Raw genomic sequence first — 21,109 nt, 5'->3', positions numbered from 1 at the left:
GTGGGCAGCCACTGTCCCCAGCCACGGTCGCCGATCCTCGCCACTGTGGCGTCCATTACAAAATCATTGGGACTACAAAATCGCCTGTTTTAGCCACTTTTTGGATCCACAGGACAGCGCTGCAGGGTGGTTTTTCTGATTTAACCTTGGGTTTAAGGTTCAGATTTGGTTATTCACGGGGTTTTGGGGGTCACTTAATACGAATATGTAACCAGAATGGACTCCTGAAGTACCTGGTGCTTAGGGTTACTGCTAAGGTACGTCATCTGGAGTTTCGAGGGTTTTTCGGCACTCACTTGATGCAAACAGATTACTCGGAGGTGTCTGGAATCGCTGAACAGGAATACTTCATTAGAAACGTCCCCCAGATTACCTGGTACCCAGTTTCGATTGCTTCTGGTACCAAATTATTACAAATAGGATATTTAAGTGGTTTTGTGGTTACTGAACGCAAATATATCAGAACTGTTCCTCGGAACACCTAGTACACAGGGTTACTGATATACTCATCTTCTGGAATTTCGAGGCTTACTCTAAATTGATGCAAATAGATTATTCGCGAGGTTTTTGTAGGTGCTAAACATGAATACGCCATCAGGACCGACCTCTGAAACCCGAAAACCCTCGAAATTTTAGAAGATGACGTGCATATCACTAACCCTGAGCCAGTATGTGCTTCCAGGGTCGAATTTGTTGTCATATTCATGTTCAGCAAACCCCAAAACCCCCCAAGTTATCGGGTTGTAGCAATTTAGTGCCGAAAACCAACAAAACTCCAGAAGATGGAGTGTCTCATCATGATCCTGGGCACCAGGTGCTCCGAGGGTCAGATCTGGTGAAGTTTTTGTGTTAAGCCATCCCAAAAACTCCCGAGTAATCTGTTTGCATCCATTTAGTACCGAAAACCCTTGAAACTCCGGATGATGTGCCTTAGCAGTAACCCTGGGCACCAGGTGCATCAGATGTCGGTTCATATTGCGTATTCGTGTTCAGTGACAGTGACCCCAAAAACCGCCTGAATAACAAAATATGGCCATTAATAAACTTATTTTGACATGTGTGTTCACTTTTGGATGCATTTTGTGTACTTTAAAGTGCAATTGTGCATTTTTACCCATTTTTGCATAATAGATTTTTTTCCTGACGTCATCCTGAACAAATTTGCAAGTAGCTAGATGCTATATTTAAAAATCGATTAATTACGGTGTTTTTAGTGCTAAATACCCTGGTCTATTTGTGTTCTTAAGTATTTATTTCATGAAGTTATTCAAGTATTTTAATTGCAATATTCCTATGCCCTATCCTAACTATATCTCTTCAACTCTTCAAATTGAATTAGCACTTTCCTTCACGTTTCAACTCATTTTTAATCATAAATATTTGTGATGGATACTACAATTTTTCCTCGTCTATTATAACCCAGTACATATTTGATTTTTGTAGTCAAAAAATCTGTTAACAATGGCCATTTTACTGCTATTCATAGATCCATCATATTATTTCCATCAACAATTCTAGTTCCAAAACCTAGTCTTCCATGTATCTCTTTATATCCACTTTTGTATTGACTCACATGTGCATTAAAATCATCTACTTAAACTATTAGGCAGGCCGCACATCAAAGAAACATGAAACGTAAATCACGTTTCATGGAAATAAGACACTGCTAAACAAATAGACGTCCGGCCATTTATAAAACTTTCCGAAAATAAAAATGTGTTATGAGCATGAATCAAACTCGTTTCATTGGTAGGCGGACTTCAAGATTTGTTTAGCCGTGTTTAATTTTCATGAAACGTGTTTTACGTTTCATGTTTCATGTTTTTCGTTTCATGTTTCGTTAGTGTGCGGCTTGCCTTATGGTTACTCTGTCCTCTGTTTTAATTAATATCCTCTGTTAATGTGTATTTCTTCTAATTGATTAAGTATCGTAATATTTTCGTTATGCACTAATGTGGAGTATGGTGTGACAGCAAGTATATGTAACAGGTGAGTTGCATATACAAACTTTTTATTCCCTTTTTTGTTATTTCTCTTTTATATTATTTCTTGGTTAAGTATAAGCTTCACTGATATTATCCTATAACTCTTCTTACAACTTATACCACGTTTTGTTATTTTGTCTTTCACCAATTAAACCAACTCAATTGTTATTTTAGCTTTTATCTTCATATTAGAATTCACAATTTGCATTTATTACGTTTTTTTAAATTTATTAATTCTTTCGATTACTTTTCTTTTGAGGAATATCTCCTATTCTTCTTATTTTAAGCTCTTTGACAAAATTTACTCATACCTATTAAATTTCAATATTCGAAAACCCTATGCTAATTTTTCCAACCAGTGATGATAATCTGATATACCTACTACTGTAAAACCAACATACAAATACATAGTTTCCTCCCAGATTTTCCACTTCAAAAGAAAGGTGTTTGTAACTTTTGGTCGAACTTGTATAATAAATTCCAAAATGGAAATAAATAGTAACACTCCAAACATTCAACATATCAAACAACGGTAGATGACATTACGCTACTGAATAATTGGCAACAATCAAATTTAGATTAATCGGTACACCCAGAGATGGACTAATCAAGTCTGTAAAATATACAGGTAAAAATTCACATCTGGATCTTTGCATTATATTTTCTTCTATGCTCAAATTTGACATATATTTTCTTGAGACATTTAGTGAGGTAACGCTGTCGAGATATTTTTTGTTTTGTTTTTTTTTACAATAATTAATATGTTGATTTTCACCCTCTTTGCAGAAAATTTCGTTGCTTTGTCTTTTGAGTGATACCAAAAAGGCAAAAATCGTAAAACCAAAAAAATTCGACAGCGTTACCTCGAGAAATTCAAGGAAAATATTTTTCCTTGAATTTTTTTTTCAATACTCTTTGAATTGAACTAAATACGCTTATTTAATTTAAAAAAAAAATAATTATACAATAAAAAATTAATAACCATTTTCAATTTCGTTTCAACACGACACTACAGCCGCATCATTATTCCAGTTCAATCAGAGAGTACAGCAAGCACCTCTACCGGTTTCGAAACTTATTAGTCTCTCATCAGGAAGCACATATTATGCTGCTCTCTCTGACCCAATTAGGACAAACCCCGGCGAGCAGTCACGGATTGCAACAAACGAAACGGCATGGATGCCCTAGCGGCAACTGCTAGCAAAAAACTTAAGTTTTCAAACTAATAACACATAAAACAACATCCAAAATATTATTCTACATCCACACTGAAAACAATGGGAAATCTCTCTGGTAACACCTCCGAGGAGGCTTCTACAATTTGTAAGCCATATCGGATGCTGAGACTTAAAAAGATGAAGGAATTTTACAATTTATAATTCACATCCCATCTGCTCAGAGCGATAAAGTTCCAACGAAAATGGTTCCCTTCGTACTCCAATCAGAGATTTTATGTGCTATTAGATTGAAAACTTAGTTTTTTGCTAGCAGTTGCCGCTAGGGCATCCCTGTCATTGCGTCCGTTGCAATCGGTGACTGCGCGCCGGGGTTTGTCCTAGTTAACGACAATAAAAACAGCCAAAATTGAATACAACGGTCACATCATGGGTAACAGCGAAATATATGGACTGCTGCAACTAATCTTGCATTGAAAATTAGAAGGAAAACAGGGACCAGGAAGGTGAAGGATTTCGTCGCTAAAAAATCTTCGTTCGTGGTTCAACACAACAACCACAAATCTTTTCAGACCAGTGTACAAATTGTCATGATGGTGGTCAACAACCAAAATGGATAGGCACTACAAGAAGAAGAAAAGAGAAACACATTATTAAAAAGACATTATTGAGAGTTCACGTTTATTTTTGATTATTTATTACACAAATTATTGCATGATGATTTAAAAGGGCCAGTGGAATACTGGATTATTATTCCGAAATAGATTTCAGCTATGGGGTACCTCCAGATTTCAGTACTTAATTTTCAGTCAGTGTAAACGTATAAACGTGGCCTTGTTTTCAGATGGCAATAGATCTGAAATTCTCTAAACCAGATCCATCCTCCAATTGGGGGTTTCGAGTGGTGGGAGGAGCTGATTTTCAACAACCGTTGGTCGTTGTCAAGGTAAAGAATCCGCGAAAAACTATTCAGAAATAGATTTATTATTTAAGAGATTGTTCGTAAATAGTTATTGTTTAATTATTTTGGTGTGGTGGTTGTTACGACTTTAGATTTGGTAAGAGTGATGTTACGACTATTATAGAGTTATATAGTAACTTTCAATAAGTGTATGCGTTTTATTAAAAAATTTTGTAAAATATTAGTGTTATATTCTAAATTGTGTTTTTTTAAAATACTATTTTAGGATTGAATTATTAAAAATTACAAAAAATTATTGTATTTCGTTATACAGGGTGTTTCATTATTAATTGGAAATATTTTAAAATATATCATCTGTAGATTCCTTGGTTTAAAATATTAAGTTTTAACCCAAATCACCTAGTCTTAAAATGCTTCCTAAGGGAGCTAGAGCTGTTGGAAGGGAGCTAGAGCCTTTTATATGGATTTTTTTAATACCTCCAGGACGCTTGAATTTAGAAAAACAAAAACTATTACGCCTATTTAACTTCCAGAGATAAATCTATTCCATAAATTAAGAATTTCTAGTAGGTACCGGCCATAGGCACCCTTTTGGGTAGGGCAACGGACGTTATATCGCATAACTGCTTCGTCTTTAACTTTTAAGCATTTTTGACCATGGCTATTGAATTGTGAGGTACTCTAGTAATAAAAGGTACTCTTGCTTTAAGTCGGTAGAAGTCACAGTTTTCAAAAAAAAAAACGATTTCAAAATTTTTTCCTTTTTTGAATTTGAACAAAATTTGTAAAAAATCTTCAAAAAAACTGTAAACTTAGGTACGAAAAACTGTAACTGTAAACTTACTTCAACTGTTCGTAAACTTACGAAATCTGACGACTAAATGTTTAAAAACTCACAACTTTTCTTTTAATTTGTATAAACATCTTGGATAAATCTCATTGTTATATAAATATTTCAAAGATGATATCATACAGTGAAATTTTCCAAAGGAAATATTTACATCGATCAAAGATTAGCGAGTTGAAGTTGAAAAATCATCTCAATTTATTTTTCGCATTTTTGAATAAAACTTGATTTTTGAACATGTTCCACCAATTCTAGTTAAAAATTAGTTTTATATTCGGATTCAGCGACCTTGAAAACATAAATAATGACCAACATTGGCCATTCACCTTAAAGTTGATTTTCGTGGTCGGTATAACCGTTGATTGATACCTTAATCAATGGTATAACGTAGTTTTAGGGGTCGCTGTTGCATGCGTATTGCGCACCACAGTCACACTCAGGAGTAAGGGCTTTCCCCATCTATGTAAGCTGTCAGCACAGCTACCGCTGCTTGTGTTGTTCTTATTCTGTTTAACGTTGTCCATGTATTGCGAGGAAGTCGAAATGTTCCTGATGTAAAGAGGCCCTTAACGATGGAGGATATCTGGACCACAGTCTGTTCATTTCGATATCAAGCTTATCATGGTGGTTGGGTAGTTGATGGTTAGCCTGGATTTTTTTATATTCTCTATGAAGAGAATAACTTCTTCGTAGTTTCGACGGTGGGATGTTACTCACAATGGGAAGCCAATAGTTCGGTGTTGGTTTAATTTTAACCGAGATCATTCGCATTTTCGGATTTAATTGAGTATCAATAATCTTCGTGCGTTTGCTATAGGGATTTTCATCGATTGCCATTTGGCTCTAGCTTCTGTCAAATGTCGTATAATCCGTTTATAACATTAATATATACGGAGTATACGACATATGACAGGAGCTCGAAACAAATTACTGTGAATGAAAAGCCCTATTGAGCCATACCGCGGAAGCATATTCAGCTGCCGAGTATATAAGTACGAGAGCGGATGATCTGAGTATGGAGGCTGAGGACTCCCATGTATTGCCCCATATTCTTTGGATTATATTATTTCGCGTTTTCAGTTTTGCTGCCGTTTTTTTGTAGATGTTCTTTAAAACTCAAAGTTCTGTCTAAAGTCACTCTAAGATATTTTGGTGTTGAGTTATGAATCAGTAGCCTATTTTCAAAGTAAACGGAGAGTTTTTTGTTGACTTGGGAATTATTTAGATGAAAACAGCACACTTCGGTTTTAGTTGCATTGGGCTGTCGCCTCCATTTGCGAAAATATTCTCCCATAATGGTAAGGTCATCCGTTAGTATTGTTACTGTTCTTCTAATTCTTGTGCCACTCATAACGGAGATTGGAAATCATTAAGGCTATCCTGACCTTGTTTACAGCTGACCTAAAGAGTTCATTAGTGGTGCAGCTAAACCATTCTCCTAAATTCCGCAACCATGACGTTCTTCCACGGTCTGGATTCCGTTCTCCTTCTATTTTTCCTTGCATTATATTTTGAAGTACAGTGGAACCTCAATAACTCGGATTAATCGGGACCTTGGCCGATCCGGGTTATCGAAAATCCGGGTTAGCCGGAGAGTATGGTAAAAATTAATAAAATACGGTATAATTATAGATAAAGTCCGTTATAATTGAAATAACATGAAATATATATGCACAGTACACATCTAACTTACCTATAGCTGTATAGAGTATAGTATAGGGTACATTCCATGTCAAATCACTCAGGCAAAAAATTTTGGATCTCCGATTTGTCTGAAAATTGGTATACATATAGCTTCTGCGGGACGTAAAAATAAGATATTTAAGGTCAAAAAATCTTCTTCTTTTTTCTCAAAATGTTATTTTATGCGATTTTACAGTGATTTGGTGTTTATTTAAACAAATTTGCATTTTCTGTTGTAAAGTATCAATGAAAAACATAATATTTTAATAGAAAGGACTCAAAAATGTCATTATATGGCATTATAACAAGGTATTTTGAATCAAAACAAGTTTTTTATCAAATTTTATAGTGTAAAAAACGGTAAAATACCGTTTTTTCATTTTCCTCCATTCCCAAAATACATCATCGATTTGGCTGAAAATTTGCTTACAGATAGCCAAAAGATAGGACTTTGAGTGGTTAGAAGGATTTAAATTATATTACAATACCAAAAAAGTTACATGCAGTAATATCAGACTCAAAAGTATATATTAGTCCAGTCGGGATGGCATTTGAAATTGAATGCCGAGCTGCCCAAAATTTTATTTTTCTGATCTTTAGAGGAGTCAATAGTAGCCTAAATTTAAAATCACGAATGAATTCCTCCGTTACGTTAGCCGCCATCTTGATTTTAAAGGAGAACCTGTTTTGCTCAATATCTCCGCCATTTTTAACTTTTCGACAAAAATGGTAGGAACTGAAATTGTTCCAAATAAATCGTATTTATAATTATTACAATTTCTTTTTAACAATTTTTGTCGTGAGGTCGATATTTTCGAGTTAATTGTACTTACAGTAGACGCCTATATTTTTGACTATAATATTTCATGTAACTTTTTTGGTATCGCAACATAATTCAAATCCTTCTCACCACTTTAAGTCCTATGTTTTGTCTATCTGTGGGAAAATTTTCAGCCAAATCGATTATGATGTATTTTGGGAATGGAGAAAAATGTAAAAATGTATTTTAACGTTTTCGACACTATTAAATTTGATCAAAAGCTTGTTTTGAATCAAAGTAACTTGTTATAATGCCATATAATGGCATTTTTGAGTCCCTTCTATTAAAATATTATGTTTTCCATTGATACTTTACGATAGAAAATGCAAATTTGTATAACTAAACACCAAATCACTGTAAAATCGCATAAAATTTTGAGAAAAAAAGAAGAAGAAGATTTTTTGACCTTAAATATCTTATTTTTACGTCCCGCAGAAGCTATATACCAATTTTCAGACAAATCGGAGGTCCAAAATTTTTTTTGCTCCAAAATTGAGTGATTTGAAATGGAATGATCCATAGACAGTATAGGGTATTGTTCATTTCTAGGTAAAAAAACTCATGTCAGTTTCGGTTGTGTCAATTTCGTCTGCCATCGCAATGATGTTATGTTATTTAAGAACAGTGGTTCTTTCATTGTTTAAAAGACCATTGTTTGAAAAAAAAAATTTTTAAACAATGCTAAGACAGTTGGAAATAAATAAAGGAATAACAGGTGTCTGTTATTTTCGATAGCCTGAGATAATACACGTCGCTCTGCTGCCGCCGTCGTGTGCCATGAGTCATTTTTACTATCGTATAGTTCAAATTGCACAAATACCCATTATCTCTCAAATATTATATTATGGTCGAAGCGAAGATCGGTGGGATATGCGCATTTTATCAATGAAATTCGATATTTTTAAGACATTCCAGAAGCGGCTACAGATAAAATGTTTTAACATAATACATACATTTTTATTGTTGAAATGTTTGTCTGATGAAAATCGGTCCGGGTTAGCCGGACTTCCGGGTTATCGGGGGCCGACTTATCGGGGTTCCACTGTAACGTGTATTTATTTCTTCTCATCAGGTGACCCAAATATTCGAGTTTTCGTCTTTTTATCGTTAACAAAATTTCTGGGTCTTTTCCTATCCTTCGTATTACTTGAAGGTTTTTGTGACTCTTTCAAATCAACTTATCTTCAGCATTTGACGGTAGCACCACATCTCGAAACTTTTAATGTTTTTTATGTTGTTGGTGGCTCTGGCAATTTCGATACGTCTTTTTGTTTCATTGTTTTGGTCTCCAGTTTCGTTTATTAAAATTCGCAAGTATTTGTAACTTGATAATTTTTAAATTTTAATGCCGTTCATATTAATATGTGCTGGTTGTGTCATGTTTTTACTGAAGACCATATACTTGGTTTTTTTGATATTGATAGGTACTTATGCCATAATTGTTGCAAGCAATATTTATGTTTGTAAGTAATCGTTGTAATTCTTCTACTGTTCTTGCAATTAGTACATTGTCGTCCGCTTATCGAATATTATTTACAACCTCTCCATTGATTAGGATTCCTTCGTTTGCTTGCAAAAGGGCTTCCTGGCAGATGCTTTCACTATGTACATTCAATAGCAGTGGTGACAAAATGCATCGGAATATTAAACGAAAAACTCCATTTTTGCATATTTTTTCCAAATTATTGCTACTTTTTTTAATAAACAATAAATTTTCAGCTTCTGTTTAATCAACTGTTATGTAAAATTGAAAAGCGAAACTTTTTTTGTATAATTTTTTTATACGAGGATTATCTCTCGAGTTATACGCAAAAATATAGGCGCAAAACCAAAAATATTCTTTTTTTTTCAGATTTTGTTAAATAAAAAAATACGCTTGACGTTTGTGACTAGCGTATATTGTGATTATTGACACAAGGTTCATCCTGAAGTGATTTCAGCAAAAAAAAGTGTGTATACTTTGTACGTCCGTAAGAAGTTATACTTCTATTATTGTGATTTCACCGCAATAAATATATTTTAAACAGTTTAATTGTATTTTTATTTATATATGACACTAATTTTAATAACTATTAAAATAATACCAAAAATTAAAAATAACATTAAGACGTCATTATTGATACAAGGTTCATCCTGAAGTGATCTCAGCAAAAAAAGTGTGTATACTTTGTACGCCCGTAAGAAGTTATACTTCTATTATTGTGATTTCACCGAAATAAATATATTTTAAACAGTTTAATTGTACTTTTATTTATATATGACACAAATTTTAATAACTATTAAAATAAAACCAAAAAGTAAAAATAACATTAACACGTCATTTTTTTATGAACTATAGCCTCTCCTCAATTAGTTTTCCTTTGATAAATCGTAGAAAATTTAATAAAATAACGTCAGATTTTCTACACAAATTTTAAATTTTCTTTTCGTCATATCTCCTAATAATTATCCTACTCACAACCACAACGAAGACAAATCCAAAGACACAAAAATGATAATAAAATATATTTACTAAAAACACCAATATATTTTTTCACACTTTATTTGCATTGATTCCTACGTAACTTGAAAGATTCAGCAACTAACTTCAGACCGAAGGTATGCGCGTAGTTCATACTCTCAATTTTATAAAAAAAAAATCACTCTCAACATTTTGCCCAATCGCGCCTAAAGAAATATAACTTCAAAAAGTAGACTCAAATAGATATCATCAATAAACCTAAAATAAGAACTAATTCTAACCCTGCTCAATTTTAAACGTTTTTTTTATTTGTTAACGGAACTGTCATTGCGTGGTAAGATATTAATTATTATAATAACTTTTTCAGGTAAATGAAGACAGTCTTGCTGAGAAAGCTGGGCTAAAAATAGGAGATATAATTGTGAATGTAAATAATAAGTCTACAGCTACATTAACCCATTTTGAATTACAGCAAGCTATATCTTCTGCAGGAGTTGAATTCATTCTTGGAATTAAAAGGTAGATATTTGAATAAATAAGTAATTTAGTCTTAGCATTTTTTAGGCCTCACCCTTAGTAATCGGTCAGGTATTCCAATTTTCTCCCTTTAATTGTTTTAATTACTTCGTACTCTTTTTGTAATTGTGTCAGTACTTCGGCATTGGTAATTCTTTTAATATGCAGTTATTTGAACATCCGTCTATAGCACCAGATCTCAAATTCTTCTAATTTCTTTATTTGTTCTATTTTTAATGTCCAGGTTTGCATCCCATAACCTCATATTATACATATAATGATATAGTAGGAAATACTGATAGTGGAGTCACTGAAAGTGGATATGAGCTGTTACCTTTGATTTCGTTGAACCTCCATCGAATTGCATGAAAATTGGTGAGTGGTTAGAGGATATCTCAAGGAACAAAGGTGACATGGTGCCAACTTGCGCTTTTATCCTGGGGGTGGATGCCACCCCTTCTCGGGGGTGAAAATTATTTTATTAAAAATAACCCCATAATTCGATAGAGGGACAAGTTTAAAGCAAAATTTGTTATATATAGTTATTAAAATAAATCAAAACTTTTTGAGTTATTTAAGATCAAAAATTTTAATTTTTCTTGAGAAAATGCATGTTTTTAACCAATTTTTCATCAATAACTCAAAAAGTGTAAAGTTTTTACAAAAAAGTTATTATTATCAAAATTGAAGCTAATAAAAAAAGAAATAAACCCCTCACTACAAAAACCTTTTAATGTTAACTTAAATTGAGTTATAGGTAATTGAATGTATATGTTTTTCGGCGAGTAACGAACTCTAAGTATCCAAACTGAAATAACGGGAAACTGATGCATTTTATAACATAAACTTATTAAACATTTTGTCAAACTACTTAAAAATATATATTAAATGAGCCCCCGATAATGTTGATAGCGTTAAAATTTATGCTCCAAATTTTTTTCAAAATTTATCTTTTAAAAATTTTTCCAACAAATGTTATTGTTGTTTTTTTAATAACTCCGTTCGTTTTTACGATATCAAAAACTGTTTGAAATTTAATTCCAAGTGCTATTTAAGCACGTTGAACCTAATCTTTTAAACCCCTTACTTTTTTAAAAATAAAAGGTTAAATGACCCCGGGTGCATGGTTCCCACAGCAAAATTTAAGATTTAAACGTTTCTATCTCGGTTATTTTTTACCCTATAGAAATAGTAAAACAGGTAAAATATTTGGCACAGAAAAAACTAAAATTTGATTATGTATAATTTTTTACGTATATTGAGTATTTTTGGAGTTATTATCAAAAGAATATGAGAATAACAATAATTTTACAAATCATGATTTTTATCTTTTTTTCAAAAATATGCATTCTTAACCGGTCAAAATTATCTAAAACATTACTTATGCTAATATAAAGAAGTTTTTGTAAGGATTACTGTAAATTTTAATTTTTGTGGAAATTTTTTATGTTTAATTTTTCACTTTTTCCTAAAAAATTAGAAACGTTTCTTTTATTTTCATTATAACTTGCTTAATTTTGACGCAATTACTTTGTTCTGAAGCTCATTTGATAGGTATTTCGAAGTAATTTGGCAAATGTTTTGCAGGAATATTTTATACATTGCATGGTTTTCCCGTTATTTAAGCTTGAATACTTAGATTTGAGTACTCGTCGAAAAAAATACACATTCAATTTCCAATATAACTTTAAACTAACACTAGTTTAGTTCTTTATGTGAGGAATGTATTCAGTTTTTTATGATCTTCGATTTTAGTAATTATAACTTTTTTGTAAAAGCTTATAGTTTTTGAATTATACGTGAAAAACCGATTTATGCATTTTTTTACGAAAAAAATAAAATCTTTGGTCTTTAATAACTCAAAAAGTGTTGATTTATTTTAATAACTTTATATAACAAATTTTGCTTATAATTTGTCCCTCTATCGACTTATGATATTATACCCCCGAGAAGGGGTGGCATCCACCCCCCAGGGTAAAAGCGCAAGTTGGCATCATGTCACCTTTGTTCCTTGAGATATCCTCTAATTACTCACCAATTTTCATGAAAATCGATGGAGGTTCAACGAAATCGGAGGTGAAAACCTTCAGTGACTGCACTATGAAAGGAATTTCGTGTTTACTTAGAGATGGAGTTTCTAATACAAATAAAAAGATAACTTTGGATAGTAAAATAATTCTGAAAAGTAATATTTTAAAGTATCTAGATTCAGTATTAGAGGAGAGTAGGGAAATAGAGTTAAATATACAAAGTTAAATGCAGTTGAAAACAAATAAAAAACCACGAATGCATATGGAGAAAATAGGAATACTTAAGATGGACGAGTGAAGTGACAAAAAGTAATAAAATTAAGAATGGATATATTAAAGAATGTCTGGAGGTGAAAGTGATTGATATCAATAGTAGAGAGCATAAATTGAGGAATGAAAAATACAAAAAGGTGCAGTGAAGAAGCGATTTCACATTGTATTATTCAATATCAAAATAGATATTGATATTGAAAAAAAAAATTGTACTTACGACGGAATTTTATGAATTTTTGGAAAGAATTTTAATTGTACTTCCTAGTTTTGCTGCTTCAGAGAGTTCGTTTTCTTGGGCTTCTTATACCGGGTGTCCACTTATATTTTCCCCCATTTTAACTGCCTATAACTTCTAAACGGCTCAAGATAGAAATATGCGGTTTTCGCTGAAATGTTTTATTTTAGTAAAAGTTTTGTCTGAATGGATTGAATTTTTTTTATCGCTTTCAAGTACGAAAAGAAAAATGGCGGATTTTTGAAAAAACGCAGTTGACTTTTTTTTAATGGAACACCCAGTATATTTTTTATAAATTGAAAGAAAGGCCATTCACCTATCTAGCGATATATAGTTTTTCGAAATCGGTTGTCAAATCACTGAGTAATTAATTTTTAAAATGAGAGGTGCAACTCTCTAACTAAGCAAATTGATATTATGTTATGTGATTTCCACATTGCATCTCTCATTTTAAAAATTAATTGCTGTCATTTGACAACCGATTTTGAAAATTTTTATATCGTTAGATAGGTAAATGACCGTTTTTTCAAGTTTTTAGGTAAACGGCCATTTTTCATATCGCTTTTAAATAAAAAATGCGGATTTTTGAAAAAAAAAACGTTGTTGACTTTTTTTATTAAAACAGCCAGTATATTTTTTTAACTTAAAAAAATGGTTATTTAGCTATCCAGCGATATATTTTTTTTAAATCGGTTGTCAAATAACTGAGCAATTAATTTTTAAAAGGAGAGAAGCAATGTGGAAACACATAACATAATATCAATTTGCTTAGCTATGTTATTTAGGTATGTGATATCCACGTTACACCTCTCATTTTAAAAATTAATTACTCAGTGATTTGACAACCTATTTTAAAAAACATTATATCGCTGGATAGGTGAATGACCTTACTTTCAATTTACAAAAAAATATACTGGGTGTTCCATTAAAAACAAGTCAACAAAGTTTTTTTCAAAAATCTGCCATTTTTATTTTCGTAATTGAAAGCGATATAAAAAACTCAATCGATTCATACAAAACTTTTACTAAAATAAAACATTTCAGCGAAAACCTCATGTTTCTATCTTGAGCCGTTTAGAAGTTATAGGTAGTTAAAATGGGGGAAAATATAAGTGGACACCCGGTATTTTAAAACCATTTTTTTGTCTGCCAATATACTTTGTTTCTTTAGATTTGTATGAATTATGATTTTTGAACACTTGTTCAGTTAGAGAAATGTCATCTGAGGATATTTTAAATACATTTTATTTTAAGTACATTTCAATGGGATATACCGTGAAGAGGTAAATTACAACTGAAATTGACAAATTCATGGAACATAGGAAGTCATAAAAAGTTATGAACTCATTGTTTACCAAACAACGTTTCTCGAATACATACTTCAGTTTCACCGAAAGAATTGTTTGCAGAATTATTCGAGTTGGTATTAAAGTGTTTAAACGTACCCTAAAACGATAAAAATATTTATAATGGGTGAATAAATTATAATGAAAGAATATCGTATTTTCACTTTTGAGACCGAACATAGACCGCTTGAATACTGCCATTAACTGAAGGGTAAAAGGTGTTAGTATTTCCTAGTTTTCTAGATTCCTAGTAAACTATAGAGTCCTAGATTTTTCTCTTGAAATGCTTCGTTTACCGTAACCAATGTTGGAGACAATTTATTGTCTCGTCCAGTTTAAAGGAGATTCATACAGACAAAATATCAGAATTTCATTATTGCTTCAGTCAATGGGAGCAAGAATAGGATATTACCTCCAAATTCTATCCTACTGCATGGATTTTAATGAAATTTTGGGCCTAGCCTCTACTTATCTCCTAATTCAAAGTCCACCCTATGCCGATGTGTGCTATTATTTTGGGGGTGGTTCCCACCCCTTCTTAGGGGTGGAAAATTTTTAGGTTAAAATTACCACGGAATTCACTAGAGGACCTAATTTTAAGCAAAAACTGCTCTATAATTTTTTTTGAAAACTCAATACTTGAGATATTCGTGGTTGAAAATTGGAAATTTTCATTGAAACATAATATCTTTTCGAACGGTTTTTTGCGAATACCTTAAAAACTATGCATCTCACTTAAAAAACTATATTAAACATTTTTGTAGGTCATAAAAAAACAAAGAGACACTTGCCTTCATAAATCTTCTAGTTATAGTACAAAAAGAGCTATGGTAGGTGAAAATAGTTTGTTTTTTGGTACATTCTCAAATTGGTGTATTCAACTTGAAATAACAGAGAAACGGTCGATTTTAGGTGTATAATGCTACTAATAACTTTTGTAGTGCTTAAAAATACCTTTAAAATGAGCTATATTAAAGAGCCATTACATTAAAACTATTTGGGCGTTTTAATGAGTGGAACATGTAGAATATGTCAAATGACAGGAATTATGACAGGTGATAAATAGCAGTCTGATTTTTGCATGAGAGTTTAATCTCTGTTCGGAGAGTTTAAGTCTGTTCTGTCGGACAAAATAAATGTGCCGTTTTCGTGATCTGACCGTTCCAAATTTTTAACTTGTTCCACAATTAAAACTGCCCCTGTTTCAGTGTTCCCATATATAAAAGTTTATCCGACTAGACACCCTTAAGCTATTAACAAATTCAGCTTGCTATTAATCAACTTTTTTTTCATACGCGGGATCCAGACCTATATTGTGTATCATATTACCCGTAAACACGCCAAGGGTGAATATAAAATTCTTAGTTTTATGTCAAAAAATGCGCAATAACTACCTCTTAAAACCTACGAAACTTTATTTGCATATCTCAACCGGTTTTACAGCAATAAAAATAAATCGTCAGTTTGTAAGAAAAATTTCAACACCCCATATCTCGGAAACGAAGCACTTGAAGACATTATGTTTAAAAAAGCAAACTGTCATTTCTTTTTCATGCAGAACTACCCCTTAATGTTTGTCGGACACCCTGTATTGTTGAAAAACATGGGTAGTTGTTAAAGTACCTAACTTTTTTATTATCCAACATAAGCGAATGAATAAAAAAACAGAATATTAAGAAAACCCGAGGCTAAACCTGAGTGAACTTTGAGAAAAAAACACAGTTTGATTGGTACACCTGGTATACAAATACAGTTTACCTCTCTAGCAACAATATTATTACAGCGATATTGTTAAAGAATAAGGCTATAACATATTAAAAAGTCACTTAAATTGGATAAAAGGTTTACGAAATTCGAGACATCAAAAAGTTTAAGGTCGTGCGTTATTTTCTTGGAATGGTGTATATCTCCGGATATTCTTTATCGATATATTATTTTGTTAAACTTATTCTTTTTCCCTTGATGTTCATGTATCCCGTGAGATCTTTGGCAGATTTCTTGTTTTCCATTCGTTTCACTTCTTTTCAGTGTTGATTAACTTTGAAGTTAAATTTAAGAATTATTTATAAATATCTTATTCTTTATTTCAGAGGCGAATTTGTACCTCCAGAAATTCTACAAGTGAGTATTAAACCAATAACTCATAATAAAAATTAATAGATAACAGATTTTATTAGGATGAGGGTAAAGAAATAGAAGTTTTTTTGAGAGATGTCCAAGTGCTAGTGGATGAAGAAATTATCGATAAGGCTGAAGAACTTGCGGAAACGCTAGGAAAAGAAAGTAAGGAAGAACTGGCGAAATTTATGAGTATTATACAATTTTTTGTTGTTTAGTTTTTGCAGAATTTGGACAACACAAAGCAATAAAGACCATGACTAAGAAGAGGTAAGCAGTTGATTCAATATATTAATATTATCTTATGATATACCGGTCATGTGGTCTGGTATATACCATATTCGTTATAATGACTTTATTGACAGTATCACTGAATAATGTAGTCGATTTTCCGTACCATTGCCTTAAATTTATCAGCCCCGATGTTCTTCTTCTACAAGAACCATGTTTACTTTGGATCTTTCCCTGAATGACCAGGTGTAAAAGATATATTCAGGGTCTCTCATAATGTGACCGAAGTATCCCAGCTTGCGTCTCTTTATTATATTGACAAGTTGTGTTGTTTCAGCCGTCTATAAGGATCTCATTTCTAACTTTATCGACCCAACTTAGGTCTTCTATTCGACTTTTAATTTCTGAGGTTAGATCCCAGTGATCATTGATATTACTGTCGAGATACACGATTTTCACTACTTTGTCCAATATTGCATCTCCGACTTTTATACCGTCATCCGTACATAATTATGTTCTTTAGACTTTGTTCTTTAGACCTTGAAGGTTTTCTTCGTAATTAGTCAGCACTAAGGTATCGTCGTCATATCTAGCATTGCTAACTATAATATCAACTGGTCAATTCACTATAATACCTTCGGTTGACTCCATAAAAGCTCTCTTAAATATTTCCTTTGACAAGTTAAAAAGCAAAGGCGATAGTATACAGCAGTGTCTCACTCCTCTTGATATATTTATTTTATTCGACAGTGCTTGTTTAACTTTTATTCTTGCCAACTTGATGCCAGTATAGATTTGTACTAATAAATTATTCGTAAATCTTTGTCGTCCAACCCAGCTGTTTTCAATATTTCTGGCATTCTGTTATGTCGGACCTTGTAAAAAGCATTTTCAAAATCGATTGCATACATACAGGGTTATTCACTATATCTTGACCCCCCTGTAAACTGCTTTATTTACAGAATTAGAAAAAAATGTAAAATACAAAAGTTATTCGATTTTTAAATAATGATTTTTTGACATATATAATATATCGTACTAGTGACGTCATCCATTTGGGCGTGATGACGTAATGGACTATTTTTTTTAAATGAGAACAGGGGTCGAGTGCTAGCTCATTTGAAAGGTTATTTAATTCCCTATTCAGTAATATACACATTAATATGATTAATAATAAGTCCAAAAAAAAATTTTTAATTAAATTAATTGACACAAAAAGAAGAAAGTAATTTATTAAAAAAAAGACTATGTTTTCAATCTAATAGCACATAAAACAACATCCAAAAATGTTACTCTACATCCTACCAGATTGAAAACAATGGGAACCTTCTCTGGTAACACCTCCGAGGCTTCTACAATTTGCAAGCCATAACGGATGCTGAGACTAAGGAAGATGAGGGAATTTTACAATTTAAAAATTGTAAAATTGTTAAATTGTAAAATTCCCTAAAAATTAATTCCCTTAAAAATTGTAAAATTGTTAAATTGGAAAATTCCCTCATCTTCCTTAGTCTCAGCATCCGTTATGGCTTGCAAATTGTAGAAGCCTCGGAGGTGTTACCAGAGAAGGTTCCCATTGTTTTCAATCTGGTAGGATGTAGAGTAACATTTTTTGATGTTGCTTTATGTGCTATTAGATTAAAAACTTAGTCTTTTGCTAGCAGTTGCCGCTAGGGCGTCCCTGCCATTTTGTTCGTTGCAATCCGTTATTGCACGCCGGGGTTTGTGCTCGTTGGGTCAGAGAGAGAGAGAGAGAAAGCAGCATATGTGCCTCCTGATGAAAAACTAATAAGTTTCGAAACCGGTAGAGGTGCTTGCTGCACTCTCTAATTGACCAGAATAATGATGCGGCTGTAGTTTCCTGTTGTAACGAAATTGAAAATGGTTATTCATCATGAAAATGGTTATTCATATTGTAATTTATTTAATTTAAAATACATTGGACTGCTGTTAGAAAACAGAAATAAAAGTTTATTGCACAAATAAACATTGATTTTTGCTTAAATTCAATGGTCAAACTGCCAAGAGTTAGATGGGTGGCAGCTTGAACATTGAATTTAAGTGAAAAGTAATGTTTATTTGTTCAATAAACATTTACTTCTGTGTTCTGACAGCAGTAGAATGTATTTTGAATTAAATAAATTACATACATTTTTTTTGTGTCAATTAATTTAATAAAAAAAAATTTGGACACCTTGTATAATTAATCATGTTAATGTTTATATTAAAGAGTAGGAAATTGAATAACCTTTAAAATGAGCTAGCACTCGACCCCTATTCCCATTTAAAAAAATAGTCGATTACGTCATCACGCTCAAATGGATGACGTCACTAGTACAATATATATGTCAAAAATATAAATTATGTAAATAAAGCAGTTTACAGGGGGGTCAAAATATAGTGAATAACCCTGTACAATTTTGATTTGTATCTCTGCATCTCTGTGTTAGTACTTGGATACTGAAAAAGGCTTCTCTTGTACCCAAGTCACTCCTAAGCCCTAATTGATTATTGCTAATCCTCGTCTCAAGCAGCATATATATTTTTGTCGTAGCTTCCTGTGAGCTACGTATTACTCGTTGGAAGAGTTTCAAAACGTGGCTCATCAGACTTATTGTACGATAATCACTGCATGTGTGCAATGATTCTCATGCAAGATGCATCTTTAGTATTGTGACAAATGTTGACTTTAACCAATAAGTTGGTAATATCCTAGTGTCCTAAATTATGTAAAAGAGACCATACTGACCATGCAGTGCTTTAATTCCACCCCAAAAAACTTTAGTATCTGAGCCGTTACTTTATCGGGGCCAAGCGCTTTTCCATTTTTTGTGGTTTGTAACTTCACTTTCTGTTATATATTATGGATCTATTATTAGTTCAGATAAATAAGGAAAAAAAATATCCTGTTGGTGACACAACCCCCTCCAGGCCAAAACCAAATTTTTTGAATAGTATGGATATCTATAATAATACCCTTTATGTTTCCTGCAGCCGGTTTTGATGATATTCGCGGTGTGCAAGTACTTGGAAGGGATACGCGAAACGATCGTGCGCGAAGAGCGGAGAAATATTGCAACTTTCTTAAATAATTCATATTGTCAATTGAAATTGTCAAATTGACGTACATTTCATACCTATTGTCATTTAAGAAGAAAAATTATATATTGTTTACAATATTGATATGATATGCAATTATTATATAAAGGTAAATTTAATTAATTGTATTTTGCTTGCAGTACTGCATTTTAATAACTAATTTTATTTACTACATACAATTGTTTACGTTTAAACAGCATAACCTAAATCTTATTTTTTCTTCTTATTATTTTTTTTTGACTATGGCCTTGAAAATTATCCAGTAACCAGGACCATATGATTGGCAAATATAATCAAAAGTGCGAATAAAAGTGCAGAGCGTAGAAATAGGTGTCGCTTTTCCGAACTTGCACGGTCCCAATACATAGTTATAAACAAATAAAGATAAAAAAACGGTAAATTTTCGCTTTTTTCGTCTATTACCAAAATGTTAAGCATTTTAAACAAATTTGAAAGTAAGAAACTCATAAATCGTATAAAATACTTCAATATGGCGTTCGCTGAATATGTCTATCCTTATTGGTTGCTTAGAAAATTGCAAAATAAATCATAAATTTTGAGTTTTATAAATATTCATAACTTATGTAAAAATTAACTTAGAACCTTTTTATTACACGGAATGCTTAGACTTCTGGTGCTTAAATCATACCCTAAATTTCAAAGCAATTAGTAAAGTAGTTTAAAAGTTATTTAATTTGTTTATCCCAAATTCATTTTTTTTGCAACACTATAAGTCAGAAAATGATGAAGCTACAGTAATACTTTGGATAGTTTATGAAAGAAGAAGATTTACACTATTAATTTAATTAAAAAAATGAGAAAAAATAATTCTAAATATTGCAAAATTATTTTGCAAGAACATTTTTTTTTTTTATTAACATCCAAGTTTTTTTACAATCTGTTTTACAATGAATACAATAAGTAAAATTGTTTGTCTTTACAATGGCAGAGAGATGTAAGGTCCAGTGACCAAAGCATCACGACACACACACATTACCTTGTTTACCGGTGAGATGCGCACATACACTGATACGCGAGCACGAAAACTAAAACTAAAACTGGCACAGAACACAATGGCTGGACGCTGCTGAAGGCGTAGCTTCCTTTGTGTAGGCACTGTCAGGATCGGTTAGGTAGGTCCAAGGGATCATATCGCTTCAATATCTTCGCTTGTTGCTTGTTGAGAAGATTGTGTGCCAGGGTGTTTGGATGTACCCGCAACCTATTTTGATATTGTTCAGAAAATTTTTTGCACTCTTCGGAGACTGATAGTACCTGAAGATCTCTATGTATTGCGTCATTATGGATGTACCAAGGGGCATTAGCGATTGTTCTTAGAGTTTTGGATTGAAATCTTTGTATTTTCAT

At 32.3% G+C, this 21,109-nt stretch overlaps 1 protein-coding gene across 3 annotated transcripts in view; it reads left to right on the top strand.

Moving 5' to 3' along the window:
* The first annotated feature begins 3,951 nt into the window (after positions 1 to 3,951).
* LOC114335931 (glutamic acid-rich protein-like) overlaps positions 3,952 to 21,109 on the top strand; it is a 116,263-nt gene continuing 99,105 nt past the window's right edge. For all 3 annotated transcript variants that reach the window (XM_028286219.2, XM_028286220.2, XM_028286218.2), the window contains exons 1-5: positions 3,952 to 4,106; positions 10,261 to 10,412; positions 16,384 to 16,414; positions 16,471 to 16,576; positions 16,630 to 16,681. In XM_028286219.2, the coding sequence (XP_028142020.2) occupies positions 4,005 to 4,106; positions 10,261 to 10,412; positions 16,384 to 16,414; positions 16,471 to 16,576; positions 16,630 to 16,681 (443 nt within the window). In that variant the 5' untranslated portion in view covers positions 3,952 to 4,004. The remainder of the gene's footprint in view (positions 4,107 to 10,260; positions 10,413 to 16,383; positions 16,415 to 16,470; positions 16,577 to 16,629; positions 16,682 to 21,109) is intronic.

Source organism: Diabrotica virgifera, chromosome 1 (assembly GCF_917563875.1).
Source record: "Diabrotica virgifera virgifera chromosome 1, PGI_DIABVI_V3a".
NCBI classification, from domain to species: Eukaryota; Metazoa; Arthropoda; class Insecta; order Coleoptera; family Chrysomelidae; genus Diabrotica; species Diabrotica virgifera.
Note: the sequence above shows the minus strand (reverse complement) of the source record. Positions and strands in the feature narration are given on the sequence as shown.